Below are 18,155 nucleotides of genomic sequence, written 5' to 3' on the forward strand. Positions count from 1 at the left end.
TTTTGTAGTTTTTGGCCGGGGCTGGGCTTGAACCCAACATCTCTGGCATCTGGGGCTGGCGCCCTACCCCTTTGAGCCACAGGTGCTGCCCCAGTGGACATTTTTAATCCTTTCACCACTGTGGAAGTTGGGTTTTGTTCAGAATTTCTGTTCAAAATGACTTTGGTGGTAGAGCATTGTGCTGGTCATTGTGGAGGATGGGTCTGAGAATATCCTGGAGAGCTGGTTTAGTAATGGCAAATTTCTTTAGCATGTGTGTCATTAAAGTATTTAATTTCTCTATCACAAATGAAACTCAGTTTAGCTGGATACAGGATCCTGGGCTGAAGGGTATTTTAGGAGATTGAAGGTCTATCTTCTCTTCAGCAGGATCCTGGGCTGAAAGTTGTTTCAGGAGATTGAAGGTCTATGACCATTCTCTTCTAAGCCATTCTCTTTCTGGCTTAAAATGTTTTGGCAGAGACATCTGCAGTCATTCTGATATTTCTCCCTTTGTAGGTGATGCTTTTCTTACGTCTGGCTGCTTGCAGAATTTTCTCCTTCATCTTAACTTTTGCAGAGTTAATCACAGTGTGTCTAGGACAGTGGTTCTCAACTTTCCTAATGCCACAACCCTTTAATATGGTTTCTTGTGTTGTGGTGATCCCTAACCATAAAATTATTTTTGTCACTACTTCATAACTGTAATTTTGCTACTGTTATGAATCATAATGTAAATATCTGATATGCAGGATGGTCAAAGGGGTTATGACCCACAGATTGAGAACCACTGGTCTAGGAAATGTTTTATTAATGCTTTATTGAGTCTTGCTGGGGTTCTGAAACTGTCTACTATCTGAATTTCTATATCTCTTGTAATGCTTGGAAAATTCTCCTCCATAATCTCTTGGAGTAGAACATCTGTACCTTTAGGACCATCTTCTTCTCCTTCGGGGGTTCCTATAAGACAAATGTTTGATCTTTTGGAGTGATCCCACAACTCTCTCAGGGAATGATCAGTTTTTGCTCTCCATTTGTCTGCCTCTTTGAGTATTTGGGAATGTTCAAAAGCTTTGTCTTCAGTTTCAGAGATCCTTTGTTCTGCCTGGTCAACTCTATTACTGAGGGATTCTACTGTATTTCAGAGCTCCTCAACTAACTTTTTCATTTCCTTGAGCTCTACTGTCTCTTTTTGCATTATGTCCATATCATCGGTGACTTTGTCATTTAATTCCTTAATTTCTTTAGACAACTTTAGAACTACTCTTTGGATTTCAATATCTAACTTTTCTTCCATTCTATTCATCTTATTTGCCATTCATATTCTGAATTTGATTTCTAACATTTCAGCCATTTGTTTATGCATGGCATCTTCAGTTCCATCTCCTGTCATTCCTTGGGGTGGGGATGGATGATTGATCTACTCTGGTTATTCATGTTGTCAGAGTTCTTCCATTAGTTCCACACCATGTTTATTTTCCACTGTTTGGTTATTAGAACTGGTAGGGTAAGATTGTATTGGGGTTCCCAGGTAGTAGAGATAATCAGCCCCTTACCAAAGTGCTAGGCTTTGTAATTGTGGCTTATCTCCTACAACCTTACAAAGGCCCCTTTCAGAGTTTTGGCCAGAGACTCTGAGGACCTACTTGTTGAGATAGCACAAGCTAGCTCTTTTTTGATATCAGCCAACCTCCACCCTATCCTAAGAAGCCATGGTATTAGGTTTAAATCTTGGCTGTGAAGATATAAAAGACAGCTGTGGTGTCCAGCCCCCACCCTTTAGTTCTTTTCCGCTACAGAACTTCAAAGGTCAACCTTAGAGTGTCCCCGGGTGGACAGCCCCAGACACAAGTTCCAATTAAATTGTCTCAGGTAGTGAAAACTCTGCTCAACAGAGATGGATCCAAGGGTCTCCAACAGCAAAGTTGGAACCAGGGATCCACGCCCCTACATGCCAGACTCGGTCCACATGTTGTCCACTTCTCTACTCACAAGTCCAGTTGGAGCCGGGGACCATGCCCTGCCCACCAGTCTCAGTCCACACGCAGCAAGCATCTGCTTGTCAGACCAGTTGGAGTAAGGGGACCACACCCCCAGCTGCCAGTATGAATCCATACCCAGTAAGTCTCTGTTCATGGGCTCTTTTGGAGTCAGGTCACCACACTGCGCCAGCAGGTCACACTGTACTCCTTGAGGGTTCTGTTGGAGTCAGGGGACCAACTCCCTTGCCCTCAGGTCTCAGTCCAGACCTGGCACACCTCTGCTCACAGGCCCAGCTGGAGCTGGGGACCAGCCCTACCTGCTGAACTCAGTCCACATGGGGTAACCACTCTCCTGCTGTGGGTGCCATCAGACCCAGGGATTCTGCACCCCCTCCCACCAGACACAGCCAGAACCAAGGGTCAGCACCACCACTGGCTGGGCAAAGTCATAACCAGGGGACTGCTCCTCCTCCTGCTGAGTGTCCCTATCTTCCCACACCCTCTTTCTTCCCCACCAATCACAGGTTCTGTCCTGATGGTCAGAGGTCCACACTAGGCCCAGATCTCTCAGGAAAAGACCAAACACTCTGAGCTCTGCAGGGGGCAGAACATCAGACCTCCATGTGAGGGGGGAAGAGGGCACTGGGAGTTTGGAATTGTGGGGGGAAAATATCTGTTCAATTTTATGCCTGACAGAGTGGTGTCTAGGTTCATAAGTGGGACCTCCCTGGAGAAAGAGACCTGGTGTATAGTGGCTCTCTCCAGTAAGGTAAAATGAGAGGTCTTTTGTTCCCTCCTTCCTCTCAGAGAGCCTGGGGCAGGCCTCCCGCTTGGGGTAGGGTTCACCCATCCTCTAGTCGATAGGCTTTGTACACACTGTAATTTGTTTTCTTGAATGCTCTTCCCTGGAGTTACAGTTTGCCATCTTTCTTTTTTTTTTTTTTTGAGACAGAGCCTCAAGCTTTCCCCCTGGGTAGAGTGTGTCATCACAGCTCACAGCAACCTCCAACTCCTGGGCTCAAGCGAGTCTACTGCCTCAGCCTCCCAAGTAGCTGGGACCACAGGCACCCGCCACAACACCCGGCTATTTTTTGGTTGCAGCCGTCATTGTTGTTTGGCGGGCCTGGGCTGGATTCGAACCCACCACCTTAGGTGTATGTGGCTGGCGCCTTAGCCGCTTGAGCCATAGGCACTGAGCCTGCCAAACTTCTTTCTTGGCTCATCTCCCCACCTTTGGCTTCATAGAGTCCGATTCTGTCTAGTTTTTCTCCCTCTAGTCAAGAGCCTCTGTTAAGGGTTGCTACCAGTCAGCCATCTACTCAGAATTCATTAAATAGATTTTAATAGATTTTTTATGTTATTTCATTGTATCTACTATATTCGTTTTCTAGGACTGCCATGACAAAAGTATACCACAAACTAGCTGGTTTAAAATTAGAGAAATACATTTTTTCACAGAGACCAAAAATCAGAAGTTATTCACAGTGCCGTGCTCTCTGGAGACTATGGGGAAGAATTTTTCCTCACCTTCTTCTTAGCATCTAGTTGTGAACCATTCTTGGCCTTGTAGCTGCCAATCATGCCTCTTTCCACACCTGGTCTTCCCTCTGTACTTTGTCTCTAAATCTCCCTTACCTCATAAAGACACAAGTCAATGAATTTAGGGCCCATTCTAATCTATTCTGACCTCATCTTGACTTGATTACATTTTCAAATACCCTATTTTCAGATAAGGTGACAGTCACAAGTTCCAGGGTTAGAACTTCAACATATCTTTTTGGGGAGCACAATTCAACCCATAATACTCATTCTGTTTAACAACCACTCTGAAAGTATATTGTAATCTTTGTGCAACTTCCTTTTTTGTGCTGTGTCTGTTTAGTATGTATTTACAGTATTTTTAACCTTAGTTATCCTTGTAGCTCAGACATTTATATTGAATTTCTAATATTAAATATTATAATTATGATTAATATTATGGGTTATTTAAATACTACTGATTATTGAGAAAACTATTGTGAAATTAGAAAATACTTGACTTTTAATTTAACTATTATTCTGTTAGTACGTGTTCATTTTATGCTACTTTTTTCTCATATAAACACTCATGTGATGCTCATGTCTAAAGGTTCTTAGTGATTATTAGTGAAGTGTGGACACAGTAAGTGCTCTATACATATTTGCTGTGAATTACCTTTGGCTTACCAGGCTTTTAGAGTACAATTCTATTATACCAAAGTTTACTTTGTAATCTAAACTTTACATGCTGTGTTTGACTTGCATACTTTTAATTCCAGCTAGCCATTTCATCTTGAATTACATATTTTGATTGACTAAAGGATTGTATTGTGTTTTTTTGGAGGGGGCAGAGTTTCACTATGTCACCCTCAGTAGAGTGATGTGGCATCACAGCTTGTGGCATCACAGCTCACAGCAAACTCCTAGGCTTAGGTGATTCTCTTGCCTCAGCCTCCCAAGTAGCTGGGACTACACATGCCTACCACAATGCCTGGCTACTTTCTGTTGCAGTTTGGCTGGGGCCAGGTTCGAACCTGCCACCCTTGTTGTATGGGGCCAGCACCCTACCCACTGAGCCACACCCAGGATTGTATTGATTGTAATAGCATCCCAGGCACTGCCCAGGATTGTATTGATTGTAATATCATACTAATATTATTGGAAAATAACATGAAACAAATTAATAACAAATGTTGCTATTTCGAAATCTTACTCTTATTTTAGTGGTGACACTGATTTTTCCATGGTAAGGGTAATAGATTCATCACATTATAAATTAGCAACTTTTTTTGGAAATGATTAATTTCTACTGAGAGATTTCACATATTGAATTAACTTCTCCATTCTTATAAACTCTCATTTCATAGAAGTAGTATTTTTTGAAACGCTTTATTATGATCATGCCCATTTATAGGTTACTGTCTAAATATTCCTAAAACAGTTCTCCCATGATCTATGTTGGTTTTTAACCCCAAGTACATATTAGAATCACCTGGTGAGCTTTTTCTAAAACACTAATAATACCTGGGCCTTATTTGAGAATTGTCCTGGATGGGATTTGAAGCATGAGCCACTGCACCTGGTATAGACCAAAATGTTTTCATTTGGCACAAAAAGATATCTGGAGCAATAATCAAACTTTGCAAGACAGAGAGGCATTTGCTAATGTATCATTTATTTCTCCTTTTGGTTTTTTTGTCCTTTGCCCTTAGTGAAGCTGTGGTCTACAAACCTAGACAACTCAGTGGCAAGCATTGAGGCTAAAGCTAATGTGTGCTGTGTGAAATTCAGTCCCTCTTCCAGATATCATTTGGCTTTTGGCTGTGCAGGTAAGAAATGAAAGCAGATTTGTCTTTCTCTGATGTTGATTAAATAGTATGGCTAGGACAAAAGAACATTTTAAAGAAAAAATCTATCTTTGTAGGCTTTAATGTCATTTTTATGATTAGACTCGAAATAAGAAATATGCAGTAACCCTGTTTGTTCATTTAGTACTATGCTTTAATTGCACTACTCTGTCTTCTATTTTATGTTGTTTTTTGATTTTTATTGTTCTAAGTGTTTACATGGGTAAATTGATGATTAATACTTATTCACAAACTTACGGTCATGATGTTTAATTAAGGTGTTATAAAGTTGTATAGGTACAGGAATCCCCCTTTTTAAAATAAAGCCATTATTTCTTTTACCAATTACATATTGATTGCCTACTGTGCAAAAAGTACTCATCTAGAGACAATGAATAGGACAGTCTTACATCATGGAGGGCATACTAACACAGTAAATTGTCCAAATAAACAGCTATTATTATCATGATAAAGAATTATTTGCTAAAATATTTTACTTAACTAGAGTGACTATATGTCTGTATTTGGGGTAGGGGGTATGTCTGTATTTGGGGTAGCTACTCTGTACCTGTCATGCAATTGTAATTATTATTAGTGTCATGAGTTAGAAGATAAATCATACAGTTACCTTACTTATCTTAATTCCTTTATCTTCTGTGTCTGTTTCTTCCCTTAAATATTTACTAAAAATCTGTAATTTAACTTATGCATGGTGAAATAGTCTTGACTTTTTAAATTAACATTATCAGTTTTTACAGAAGAAATTACAAGCTAGCACTGTATCACAAGAACAGTAATAGTTTTTAAAATAAGAAACCTTAACTTGTAACTACACTTCTTTTTTTTCAATTCACTATGTTACTGGGATACTGATGTGTCATAGTTTTTTGTGGGTAGAATTCTTTTTTAACATGATTTTTAAAAAAATGATTAAGTGTTAATTTGTTTCCATTTGAACCTACTACTCTTTTATTTAAGTCCTTATTTTGCCATCAATTAGAAAATATTGCATTGTCATTCTTGGACAATTGACATCTGTATGGAAAAATGAAATTTGGCCTCTTTCTCACATAGAAAATCAATTCCAAGTGATGTAATGACCTAAATATATGAATAGCAAAATTATAAAGTATTTAGAAGACAGTTTAGGGAGTATCTTTATGATCTTATGGTAGGAAAGCCTAAAACCTTTAACATCTTAAGAGATACAAAAAGTATAAACTATAAATGAAAAGCAGGATAAGTTTGGCTACAATAAAATTAAAAACTTCTTTTCATCGAGTAAAACCTGAAAAAAATAATTTTCTCAAAAGCCAGTAATGGAGAAAAGATAATGTAGAATAGACAAATAACAAAATGTTAGTATCTAAATTGCATGGCAGACTCCTTCAAATAAAAAAGAATTAAATACTGCATCTTACAGCTTTGTTACTCAAAGTGTTAATTTGGACACCAGTACCATTAGCATCACCTGGGAACTTGTAAGAAATGCAAATTCTAAAACCTTCCCAAGACCTACTGGATTAGTATTCAGGTTCCTTGGGTTATTCTTAATGCACCCTAAAGTTTGGGAAGTCCCACCCTCAAGAATCACCTTTAAGTAATATATACAGTGGCACATATAGTAAAAAATTTTAAACAGAATACATGTTTACTGATAGGACATTCATTCTATGGCATATGTATTCAGCTGTGAAAATGAAAGAACTGCAAATCCATGAATCAGTGTTGTATGAGTAACAAGCATAAATGCCAAGTAAAAGAAAGTCCCACAAGAATCTACTATTCCATTTATGATCATGAAATACAGTGTGTTATTTAGGAATATATACATTGATAGTCAAACCATAAAGAAAAGAAAAGGAATAAGCATTATAACTTCAAGTTTAGTGCTTACCTATCAAGTGGAGAAAAAGAAAATGTGATAATACTGAATAATAGAGAAAAATTAAATAAAAGTTTAGTAGAATTTAAAAGGTAAGTTATATGACTTAATATTAATTCAAGACCACTAAGAGTCACAGAAGTGACTCTTAAAATATTAATAGGGATAGCCATTGTATTTATGTATCAGACAGTCACAGGAAGTTGAGGTCATGATCACTGAATGGAAAGGAATCTGGCTTAGATAGGTTTTCAAGTTCTTGGCAATATATATTTTAAATTAGCATCTCTGGGAGGAAAAACAGTCACATTTGACTATGTAATTATCAGGGTGGTAATTATAAAGAGGTTGAAATTTTTCGCATACAATTTATATACTCTTCTACATGGAAGCTATTTTTCCATGTCTGAAAGTTTTGAAAATATTTGTTTAAATGTAAAATAATTTAAGCAAATGCTAGAAATGTAGGATATAGACATCTATAAAAGAATCATTGCATAATTTCTTGGTGACTTTAAGATAACATAGAAACCTTACAGGTGACTTATATTTTGGTGTTTTTAAGTGGAGATGGTTTGAGTGAACAGACTGACAAGTTCCTCTAGTTTATCTTCATGAAAGGTTGAGGCTTCATTAACACTGTTTATTTCTGTTGTTGTTCCCATTCCAAGCTGGCTTTAGTGCCAGCTGTATCATTTGTCTTCTTTCTTGCAAGCACTGAACACAGAAACTTAACTTGAACTACAGCTAACATGGGTAATGTTTAAGGGAAATATTAGCATAAGCCTAAACCCAGAATAAAGCAAAATTGTCACTCTTTATTCAAATATTCACTCAATACGAGAAAAGGTTTTCACCTTCCTCCCTGTATGTATTTTACAGAAAGAGTTGTGGAAAATGTGTTTTTCTTTTTTGAAGTTTTAAAAATTGCATCTCAAGTGTGGCTTGCTGTTGTATATTAATGTCAATCTGTCTTGTGAAATTCTTTAAATATTTTTGAAAAACCTATGTTAGAACATTGAAGTCATTTTTTAATTTAAACCTTTAGTGTTTTTACATTCTGGTTGAAAGATTATCTTTATTTACATTTATATATTTTTTCTAAACACAGAGTGATGAATTATATAATTATAGACTATTTCTTTATTAAGAATAGAAATGAGGATATCAAGAAGAGGTCATGTTATATTATAAGGGGCTACCATTGAAAATGTAGCATTTAGCTACTAGTATCTGAGTTACGTATATTCATTAGACACAAGACATGGTGAAACATAACTTTAAAGGACGTAGTTGAATTAAATCAAATGTGACTATTTTTCCTTCCAGGAATGCTAATTTAAAATACTATATGTATTGCCAAGAGCTTGAAAACCTATCTAAGCCAGGTTCCTTTCCATTCAGTGATCATTATCTCATTATCTTGTGACTTTCTGATACATAAATACAATGGCTATCCCTAATAATATTTTAAGAGTCACTTCTATGACTCTTAGTGGTCCTGAATTAATACTAGGTCATATAATTGACCTTTTAAACTCTACTATACTTTTATTTAATTGTTCTCTGTTATTCTAATACTGAACAATAAGCTATTGTAAGATGTTGAGAAAGATTTTTTTATGTTTAATATCTATAGTAAATTACATTAGTTATCTTAATTCTTCGCCTGTCTCTTTATCTGTGTGCTTTGCCAGAAAGCATTACTTTCCCATTGTGGGAAACATCCCCATCCTTTGACTCTGACTGTGGCAGGGTAACTTGTTTTAGCCCAAGTAATGTTAGGTGTGACATTGACCAGAAGTCTGAAATGTGTGTACATAGTTCGTCTTGTTTTCTCTTGCCCTTCTACCATTACCATGAGGAGGACTTGCTGGTCCCAGGGAGGGAAGACACTCCTCCCAGGGAGGAGCAGAGTCTGCTTCCTCAACCTAGTCATTCAGCCTTCATACTCTTAAGAAAGGTCTGCTGAAAGCAGCCAACAGTAAGCTACCCCTCAAATCAGTGAGAAAAAATAAACGTTCAAATAAGTTTTGGAATAGTTCATTGCACACTAATTTGGTGGCAATGGCTAATTTTCTCATTTCTGAAAATTTCAGAATGCTCAATGGCTCATTTTTCTCATTTCTGAAATTAATACACTTTTTCTAATTTTTAAAATTTCTGAAATGTTATGATAGTGAATGAATAAAGACCGTCTCTACATGATTGTTAAGACTGTAACTGGTCATCTTCTGTTCATTAAAAAAAACAATTACATAGAGAGTAACAGTATATTTGCAGCCACTTATATCACCTTTACTGGTTCCCACTCACCTGAAAGCACACAAAAAAAATTCATGTAAAATCACTATATTTTCAGAAATCTTCACATGTGGAAATACATACTTTAAATACATGTAATCTAAAGCAAAGATCTTCAGAATAGAGTAAGAAAACCCTTGTGAAACCGCTAAAACTGTTACAGATACTTGTAGACACCAATAGATTTAAGAGAATCAGTTTTTAGGTCCTGAAATTATTTATTTTTTCATATATATATACACACACACGCGTATGTTATTATGCATGACAATGAAGCTTGAAGTATTATGCCAGTTCTTTTACACTTCATCTTTTACAGCATCTTGTTTTCTTGTTTTCCAAAAGAAAGGCAAATTTTTCATCCTCCTGACTCTTAATATTATTCTAGGGTGTAAAAACTTCAGAGTTAGCAAACAAAGGGAAACTTCTAAATGTTGGTACATATAAAAATATTAACAAAACATTTGATGGTATAATGTTGAACTTTTACCCCTTAAGACCTAAAACAAGTCAAGGATATTCTCTCTCATCATTCCTGTTTATTGTCAAGGTAAAAGTCATGCCTAGCACCGTAAGACAAGGAAATAAATGGCATATAAAAAAAATAAGAAAAAAAAAACTGTCTCTATTTGAAGACGACATAATGGTTTATATAGAAAATTTCAAGAAATCTACAAGGTGATTTCTAGAACAAGTAAAGGGATTTATCAAGATCTAAGTCAATACCCACTATATGCTAGTGATGAGCAATTGGAAAACAAATTTTAAGATAACTTTTAAACTTTAACTCTACTTGTAATTATACCATAAAAGAAATTAAATAGTATAAATCCAACAGAACATGTTCAGGATCTGTATGCTGAAACACAAATCCTAGTGAAAAAAATCAAATATTTAAGTAAATAGAGATGTGACCAGGCTTATGAGTTGGAAGACATAACATACTTGAGATGTGAATTCTCTCCAGATTGACTTATAGGCTTGATGTAATTCCAGTAAAACAACAATAGGATTCTTTGTGGATATACACAATTTGATTCTAAAGTGCATATGAAACAATAAGGGAACTATTAATTAGCTTCACAAACTTTATGACTGTTTTATTACTATGCATACAAAATTTATTCTGTATATAAAACGTGTTACTATGTATACAAAAAGATTTTAAATTCTACTTCTTAAAGGTGTTACACTTTTTTTAGATGAGACACAAAGCAAACAAATTATAATACATTGTGAAAAATGGCACTAGAATAATGCTTTATAAGTCTGAGTTACATATAAATTTTTTTTGAGAAACTTGAAAAATTTTTTATCTGAGATCTATCACATTGCCACTGAATGCAAATCTTCAGAAAGACCAAGCATTTGTTTTTTGAAAGCATTCCCCAGGTTATTCTCCTATCTCTTCTCCTTTTCCCTTGGGCAAGAAAATTATGCTAAAAATATGTACATGTTTCTGAATTTGTGTATATGAATTTAAAAATGTAGATATGGGCTAAAAAAGACATTTTGAGAAAGTTAATATGTCACAGTAAGAAAGTTTGATCTGTCTAATGAATATAGTTATATTACATATTAAATCTCTGTTATAGTAGCATTAGAAGAACATTATCTCTCCAGGAAAAAAAATCTTTCCAGAAGAAAGAGAAAGTTTTTTACAAACTGCTATTATTGAGCTAATAGTATTAATTATGATTTTTTTAAAAAACATGCAGGTGGTCATTAAACATAGTATGAACCCCAGATCTATATTATCTTCTGTACATAAATTCCCTATATTTATATTAGTTTTTCAATCACATTCTAGTGTGGAGTATACCTACTATAGAACTACTCCACAAAGACTCTTACTACTCCTGGAATGCTGGTTAAAATACTAATGTATACCCTGAGTTGGATGAAAGTCCCTCTGTAAATGGAGGGCAGTTGTGAAATACAGTAGTTTGGTTACCCTGAGTAGAGGGTTAATTAGTCTGGTGTTTTGAACCTTTTTCTAATAGTTATACCAGAAAATGTTATACTCCAAATATGATGGATTAGAATCAGGGGACCTCAAACTTTTTAAACGGGGCCAGTTCACTGTCCCTCAGACCGCTGGAGGACCGGACTACGGGCCCCGGGACTAGTCAGCTGCTAAGCAGGACAGGCAGCGGTGGCATAAACATCCAGCAGGCTGGATAAATGTCCTTGGCGGGCCGCATGTGGCCCACAGGCCGTAGTTTGAGGATGCCTGGAACTGAAAAACCTCTGGCAACAAATATTTGGTTTAGATAAGCATTTTTTAGGTAAATATAGAATATTATTTTAAATGCATAGTTTAAAAAGCATTCAAATCACCAAGGGGTCAGAAACAAAGCAGAATATAAAAACCAGAGACATAAACATGCGAGCTGAATTCATATTGCCTAGTTTGTTGTGCTGATAAAAAATTGCTGGCTTTTGTGATCTAGGCACCTAGATATTTAAGAATTAGTGGGTTTGGACTTGGGAAATTTAGGGTGTTGAAACTGTCTGCCTTTCTGCAAATGTGCCTGAGGAAATTTCCAGAAACTTTGTCTTAAGCTGTTCTCTGAGAAGTATACAGTAGTTGTGCCCTTCTGAAAATACTAACCACTGCCTACATGGTATAGGATACTACCGCTTTCCCTCCCTTTATCAGAGAAATAAACAAAAAAGAGCATTAAGTTAAGAATTGAATAAAGCAAAAGGTAAAATTCCGCAAGCAAAGAAATTCATAAATAAGGATAAATCTTAACCAGCATTAACAGTATGAAACAACACTAATAATTACCACCAAAGAAGACTAATTTGAGAAGCTTAAAAAAAGATGGAAAGAAAAATCTGGATAATAATATAATACAGGTTTTAGAGGAGTATTAATTAGTGAAATATTAAGCAATCGAGGGTTCTTATGTTGTCTGTGTACCAACATTGTTTTCTTAAGTCATGTATGCATTCTAAAATTTGAAGCATAAACATTAAAGAATAGAAATAGAATTTCTAGGGTGATGCCTGTGGCTCACTGACTAGGATACTGACCCCATATACCAAGGTGGCGAGCACAAACACAGCCCCGGCCAAACTGTAACAAAAAAATAGCCAGGGGTCGTGGCGGACGCCTGTAGTCTCAGCTGCTGGGGAGGCTGAGGCAAGAGAATCACCTAAGCCCAAGAGTTGGAGGTTGCTGTGAGCTGTGACGCCACAGCACTCTACCAAGGGCGAAAGAGTAAGACTCTGTCTCTAAAAAAAAAAAAAAAGGTAAGAAATTTAGTCTCTACTTCCAAGCCTACAGTAGGAAAGAATGCTCAATCTCTATTAAAGAAAATTCAGTCTACAGAGGGCAGGAAAGAAGAAAATGAGAAACATAGAAAAAGTAGGGTAAAGAGTAAAAGATAAGACAAGAATTAATCCAAATATGTCACTGATCACAGTAAATTGAAACAGATTAAATTTGCCAATTCAAAACCAACTCTTAGATCGGCTTATTATATTAAAAAATTTTAAGTTGAGACTTGGCGCCTGTAGCACAGTGGTTTCGGCACCAGCAACATGCACCTAGGCTGGCAGGTTTCAGACCAGCCCAGGCCAGCTAAACAACAATGACAACTGCAACAAGAAAATAGCCAGGTGTTGTGGCGGGCACCTGTAGTCCTAGCTACTTGGGAGGCTGAGACAAGAGAATCGCTGAAGCCCAAGAGTTGGAGGTTGCTGTGATACGTGACGCCATGGCACTCTACCGAGGGTGACATAGTGAGACTCTGTCTCAAAAAAAAAAAAAAAAAAAAATTTAAGTTTTTAAAAAGAGATTGAAATAAAGGCTGAAATGAAAATATATGATGAAATATTAATTATAAGAGAACTTATTTGGCAAAATGAGATTTTTAAGCTTAAACAAAAAGTTGGGAAGGAAGTTAAGGAAGTTCCGAATATAGTGATGAAAGGAATAACTTAGAATGAAGACATGTGTGATGTAATATGATAGCCTTAAAATATATTAAAGATGAATAATTCTAAGAGAAATTTAAATTTTAGTCTCTTAGGAGATTTTATAGACCTTTCTATGATAGAAAAGCGGAAATTAAAAGACTAGAGATGTGACAACTGTAGTTAACAATTACATATACAGAAGAAGGAATTTGTCTACTTACAAAATCTACATTCTTTTTGATCACACATAGATTATACTTAAGATTTTTTTTATGTTTTTCTTTTTCAATAAAGTCAAGCATCCATTCTTACCCTTGTTCTTCAGACTTGGTTCCAAATGTTTTTAGCAGTTTCCCATAATGAATTTGTCTTTGAGGATAGCATCAATGATGTTAAAACAGTTGCCACTGAGCCTTTTCTATTCTTTTCTACCATAATTAATTTAGATAACCATTTTCCAGATTTTTGAAATAAATCTGATTTATTTACAACATTTACATGCTTACATGAATTGTTTTAAAGATTTTTAATGACTTTTTAATAATTAAAATTTAAATTATCTTCCCTGTTCATTAGTCATTCATTTTTTGTTATTATTTGCATTCAATCCTTAAAGGGAAAGTATGCAAAAAGACATGAAGTAATGCAAATCAGTGATGATTAAAGCAAATTCTTACAAAATAAATGTTGAGCATGTTCAGATAATTTTGCAGCTGCTTACTTTGACTATACAAATTTAGCAAACTAGGCCAATGGAAGTAATAATTTTCTACTACTTTTCTAGTGTGTTTTTTAATGTTTTCTTTTTTTTTTTTTTTGGTGTGAAAATGCTTTATTTTAGATTTCTAAAAACCAGTAATATTAGATTGCCTCTAAAATCACCTAGTAAGTGTAAAAGGAAAGCAGATCCTTAAATATCTAGTAATTAGCATGTATTATATAGAAACTGATTCTTAAGCAGGCAAAACATAAGATCAGTAACTTTTGCTCACAGTTTGTGCTTACAGTATCTTATAACTCATGAATATTTTAAACTGTGTGATGATTTTTGTTTAGCCCTAATGTTTATTACAGTAATGTAATAATACTATGTGTAAGTAATTTGTCATATACGATACTTGTAGATGAGTTCAGATAATAGGACACCAAAATGTTAATTCTTTTGTATATTTGGTAAATGTTTTCCTGCATTTCCTAATGACAGAGCCTTATAATGATATCATGTTTTAATCCACTAATACCAATGTATAGATAGACCATGTTCCGAGGTCTATTAGTGAATATGAAATGTAAACAGTATTTTGCCCTTTGTAGTGTAGTTGGAAAGTTATCACAAAGGAAATTTTAGAGCAACATATTTCTTTCTTAGAGGTAATTAATTAAAACTACAAATCATGAACATACATAAATAAATATTTGGGAGAACATTTTTTTCAGTAATAATGTTAGTGATGTTTTGAATTGGATTTGTTGTGTTTTGGTTGTGGTAGTGATTTATTAAAAAAAAAATTTGTGAGCTTTGGAATTCAGCATTAAAAAATCATTAATAAACCTTCTCCCTGCAAAAAGATAGATAAAATAAATGAATTCATTTTTTTCCTCTTGATCAACATCTGTAGTTATTTTCAAATTATATGTTTTTTAAGATTCCTCAAGAGTTGAGATGAAAAAGAAGGCCAAGTGGATAGGGAGAAAAAAAGAGTTGGTAAAAAGGGCTCTGGTTTGTACTTAACACTTTAACCTAATCATCTCTGCTTTCTTTTAAGGGTCTAAGAGTGTGTGTTGAGATATCATCAAAGGCTTCAAGGAAGTTAAAAAATGGTATAATTACTGCTATTAAAATTAATGATAGGTACCTGAGATAAATATAGTAGTAGTAGTGGACCTGTGTATTTTTAAATTGTCAAGTTATTGCCCTTGGTTAAGGACTACCTAACAAGGATTTCCCAAACTTTCCTTATCACTCCAGTATTACCGTGGTGATACTCAAGATACTTTGTAAGCTCTCAAGCAGCTGAAAAGCCTGAAGATAGAATTCAGGATTTCTGAAATTCAGTTTGATGTCTGTTTGGCCACATTGTTTATAAGTCTGCTTTCTTTATGTCTTCTTACTTTTTGGAACACAGTCTCATGACTATGTCCTAACTAAATACAGTCTCATTAGTGTATTTAAAAATGTTAACTCATTAATAATAGTCATTTTGTTCTTACTTTAGGAAGGGTAATGCAATAGTCATTAAACATTTAGTTTAATAAGATATTTCTACATCTATTCCAAAATCCTTTCACCTGATCCTTTCAGTGTCTCAGCAGTGATTACTTTATCAGTGGTGAAACTGTTTGTTTTTCAGTATGCCTACAGAGGAAAATTATTCATTGTACTAGAAATTGTTCTATAATTACCTCAAATCCCTGGATTGATAGTTACAGGAAAATTTTTTACATGTTTATTCATAAAAATATGTCCGTACAGTGAGATTATATTTCATGCAAATATTTCTGGAATGGAAGTTGAATTATAGGCATCGTACCGCTGTTTTCTGTCCTCATTTTAAACATATACAATTTCACCTAACTTACCGCTAGCTTCTCATTCCTCTGATATTTGGGTTCTACTCCTACCTTTACAGAGAATTTTCCACCAAGACCAGTAGCAGTCTCCATGCCACTAAATTTAAGTCTTTATTTTTATTTGCTCTCTTAGTAGCAGTCAACATTGTTGACCACTCAGTTCTGGAAAAACTGTCCTCTTTTAGATTTTAAAGTACATAACTCTCTGATTTTCTTCATTCCTGTCTCACCTACACGTCCCAATTGTCTTTTCCTTGATTTGTCTCTTAAATGTTGAGATTCATTGATGTTCTGTTATCATTAAATACTCATTAAATTCCCCATGGGTTATGTTACTCTTGCAGTATTCTCTTTAAATAGCTAACTGTTAATTTCTACCTTGAGCCCACACTTGGGTCAAGAATGCCAGACATTTCACTTCTCCTTACTAGAAATTTTTACCCTAAAGTTCCATTGGCACCTCAGATGTAACATCTAGAACTCTATTCAATTTTTCCCTCACAAAACACTGCTTTTCCTTTGTTTTTCCTAATTGATACAGTGAACAAAGCCAGATATCTCACTCCTTACATTAAACTGAGTCATGTCTGTTCTTTCTACCTATTAAATTCCGCCCCTCCCCCCCCATTTTTGCAGTTTTTGATGGGCTGGGTTTGAACCTGCCACCTCTGGAATATGGGGCCAGTGCCCTACTCCTTTGAGCCACAGGTGCCACCCAGTTCTCTCCTCTTTTTTTAAAATTCTATTATAAGAGTCTTCATTTTCTGGCTTTTTGTCTCCCATTCACATTTTAACCTACTTTAGTGAGGCTTCTCCCACTATACTTCCCCTGAAAATGTCCTTGTCATTATTACCAAATTGCTTCCACATTGCTAAATCTATGGATCTGTTCTAGTCTGTTGTCTTCTTCCTTATTACCATTCAATATCATTGACCACTCTCCCCTTCCACCCTTCTATTTGTTGCTTTTCTTACTGTTATATCCATCTCAGGCAGGATTGAAAACTAGTTCAAGCCATTATCTGGACTCCTAGGGTAACCTGTTATCAAAACTCCTTTCTTCTCCACTTGTTCCTCTCTATTCTGTTCCATGGACATCAGCAGGAATATTATTTTTTTTTTTTTTTTGAGACAGAACCTCAAGCTATCCCCCTGGGCAGAGTGCTGTGACATCATGGCTCACAGCAACCTCCAGCTCCTGGGCTCAAGCGAGTCTTCTGCCTCAGCCTCCCAAGTAGCTGAGACCACAGGTGCCCGCCACAACACCTGGCTAAGGAGTATTATTCTTATAGATAAAGTTCGCCCATACTTCTACTTAGATTCTTTCATACTTCTGTAGCTTCATCCTACATCACTGTCCATATTGCTCTCACTATACTGTTTCCTGTGCATTAGGCTCTCTTCCCTGGTTCTTACCATAGCCAACTGCCCTGTCTGCAGTCTCATCTTAAATGTCATCTCCTCAGAGGAACCTTTCTGAAAACTCTTATGTCAAGAAGATTCATTCAATCATTATATTTCCTCTTTGTCTTATTTGCATCACTTAATCTATTTTATTTATTATATAATTGTTTTTGTCTGACTCCTGTTCCCGATTGTAAGCACCACAAAAGCAGAATCTTTACTTGTTCATCATTGTTACCTCATATCCCCAGTAATATCTTTTTACTACTACACACAATAGATTCCTAATAAATACATTATTTCAAATATTACTACTAATATACATTAATTATTTTTAGATCCTTAAAACCATTATTTACTGCCTAATTGGTTTTTTTCTCAAAAGTTTTTGGAGTACAAAGCAAAGTAGGGTTTGTATTTCAAGTTGTAAACTTTTTAAATTCCTGAGACTATGGCTAAGGTGAGGTTTCATTTCATCCCCCTAGATTTTAATTTTTTTCAAACACATTTCCTTCTGTAACTCTTATCCTTTAGCAGATGAGCTTTTAATTGTGTTATTAATGCTTATATGGCACAAAAGAAATGGCAGTTACAGAATATAACCACCTGTTCTGTTGGTAATGACTTGTAACAGACGCATGTATTAGAAAAAAATAGTTGTTGAATAAATGAATGACCTCTGTATAATAGAGGTAAAGGTTACAACTAGGCAGCATAACCTTTGTTGCTGAAATA

General features: G+C 35.5%; 1 protein-coding gene across 3 annotated transcripts in view; it reads left to right on the forward strand.

The window, feature by feature from the left end:
- The window catches only part of COP1 (COP1, E3 ubiquitin ligase), a 228,848-nt gene that overhangs the window by 152,107 nt on the left and 58,586 nt on the right, over nt 1–18,155 (forward strand). For all 3 annotated transcript variants that reach the window (XM_003785686.2, XM_023510745.1, XM_023510746.1), the window contains exon 15: nt 5,192–5,308. In XM_003785686.2, coding sequence (XP_003785734.1) covers nt 5,192–5,308 — 117 coding nt within the window. The remainder of the gene's footprint in view (nt 1–5,191; nt 5,309–18,155) is intronic.

Source organism: Otolemur garnettii, unplaced genomic scaffold (genome assembly GCF_000181295.1).
Source record: "Otolemur garnettii isolate 467f Iridium unplaced genomic scaffold, OtoGar3 scaffold00016, whole genome shotgun sequence".
Taxonomy (NCBI): Eukaryota; Metazoa; Chordata; class Mammalia; order Primates; family Galagidae; genus Otolemur; species Otolemur garnettii.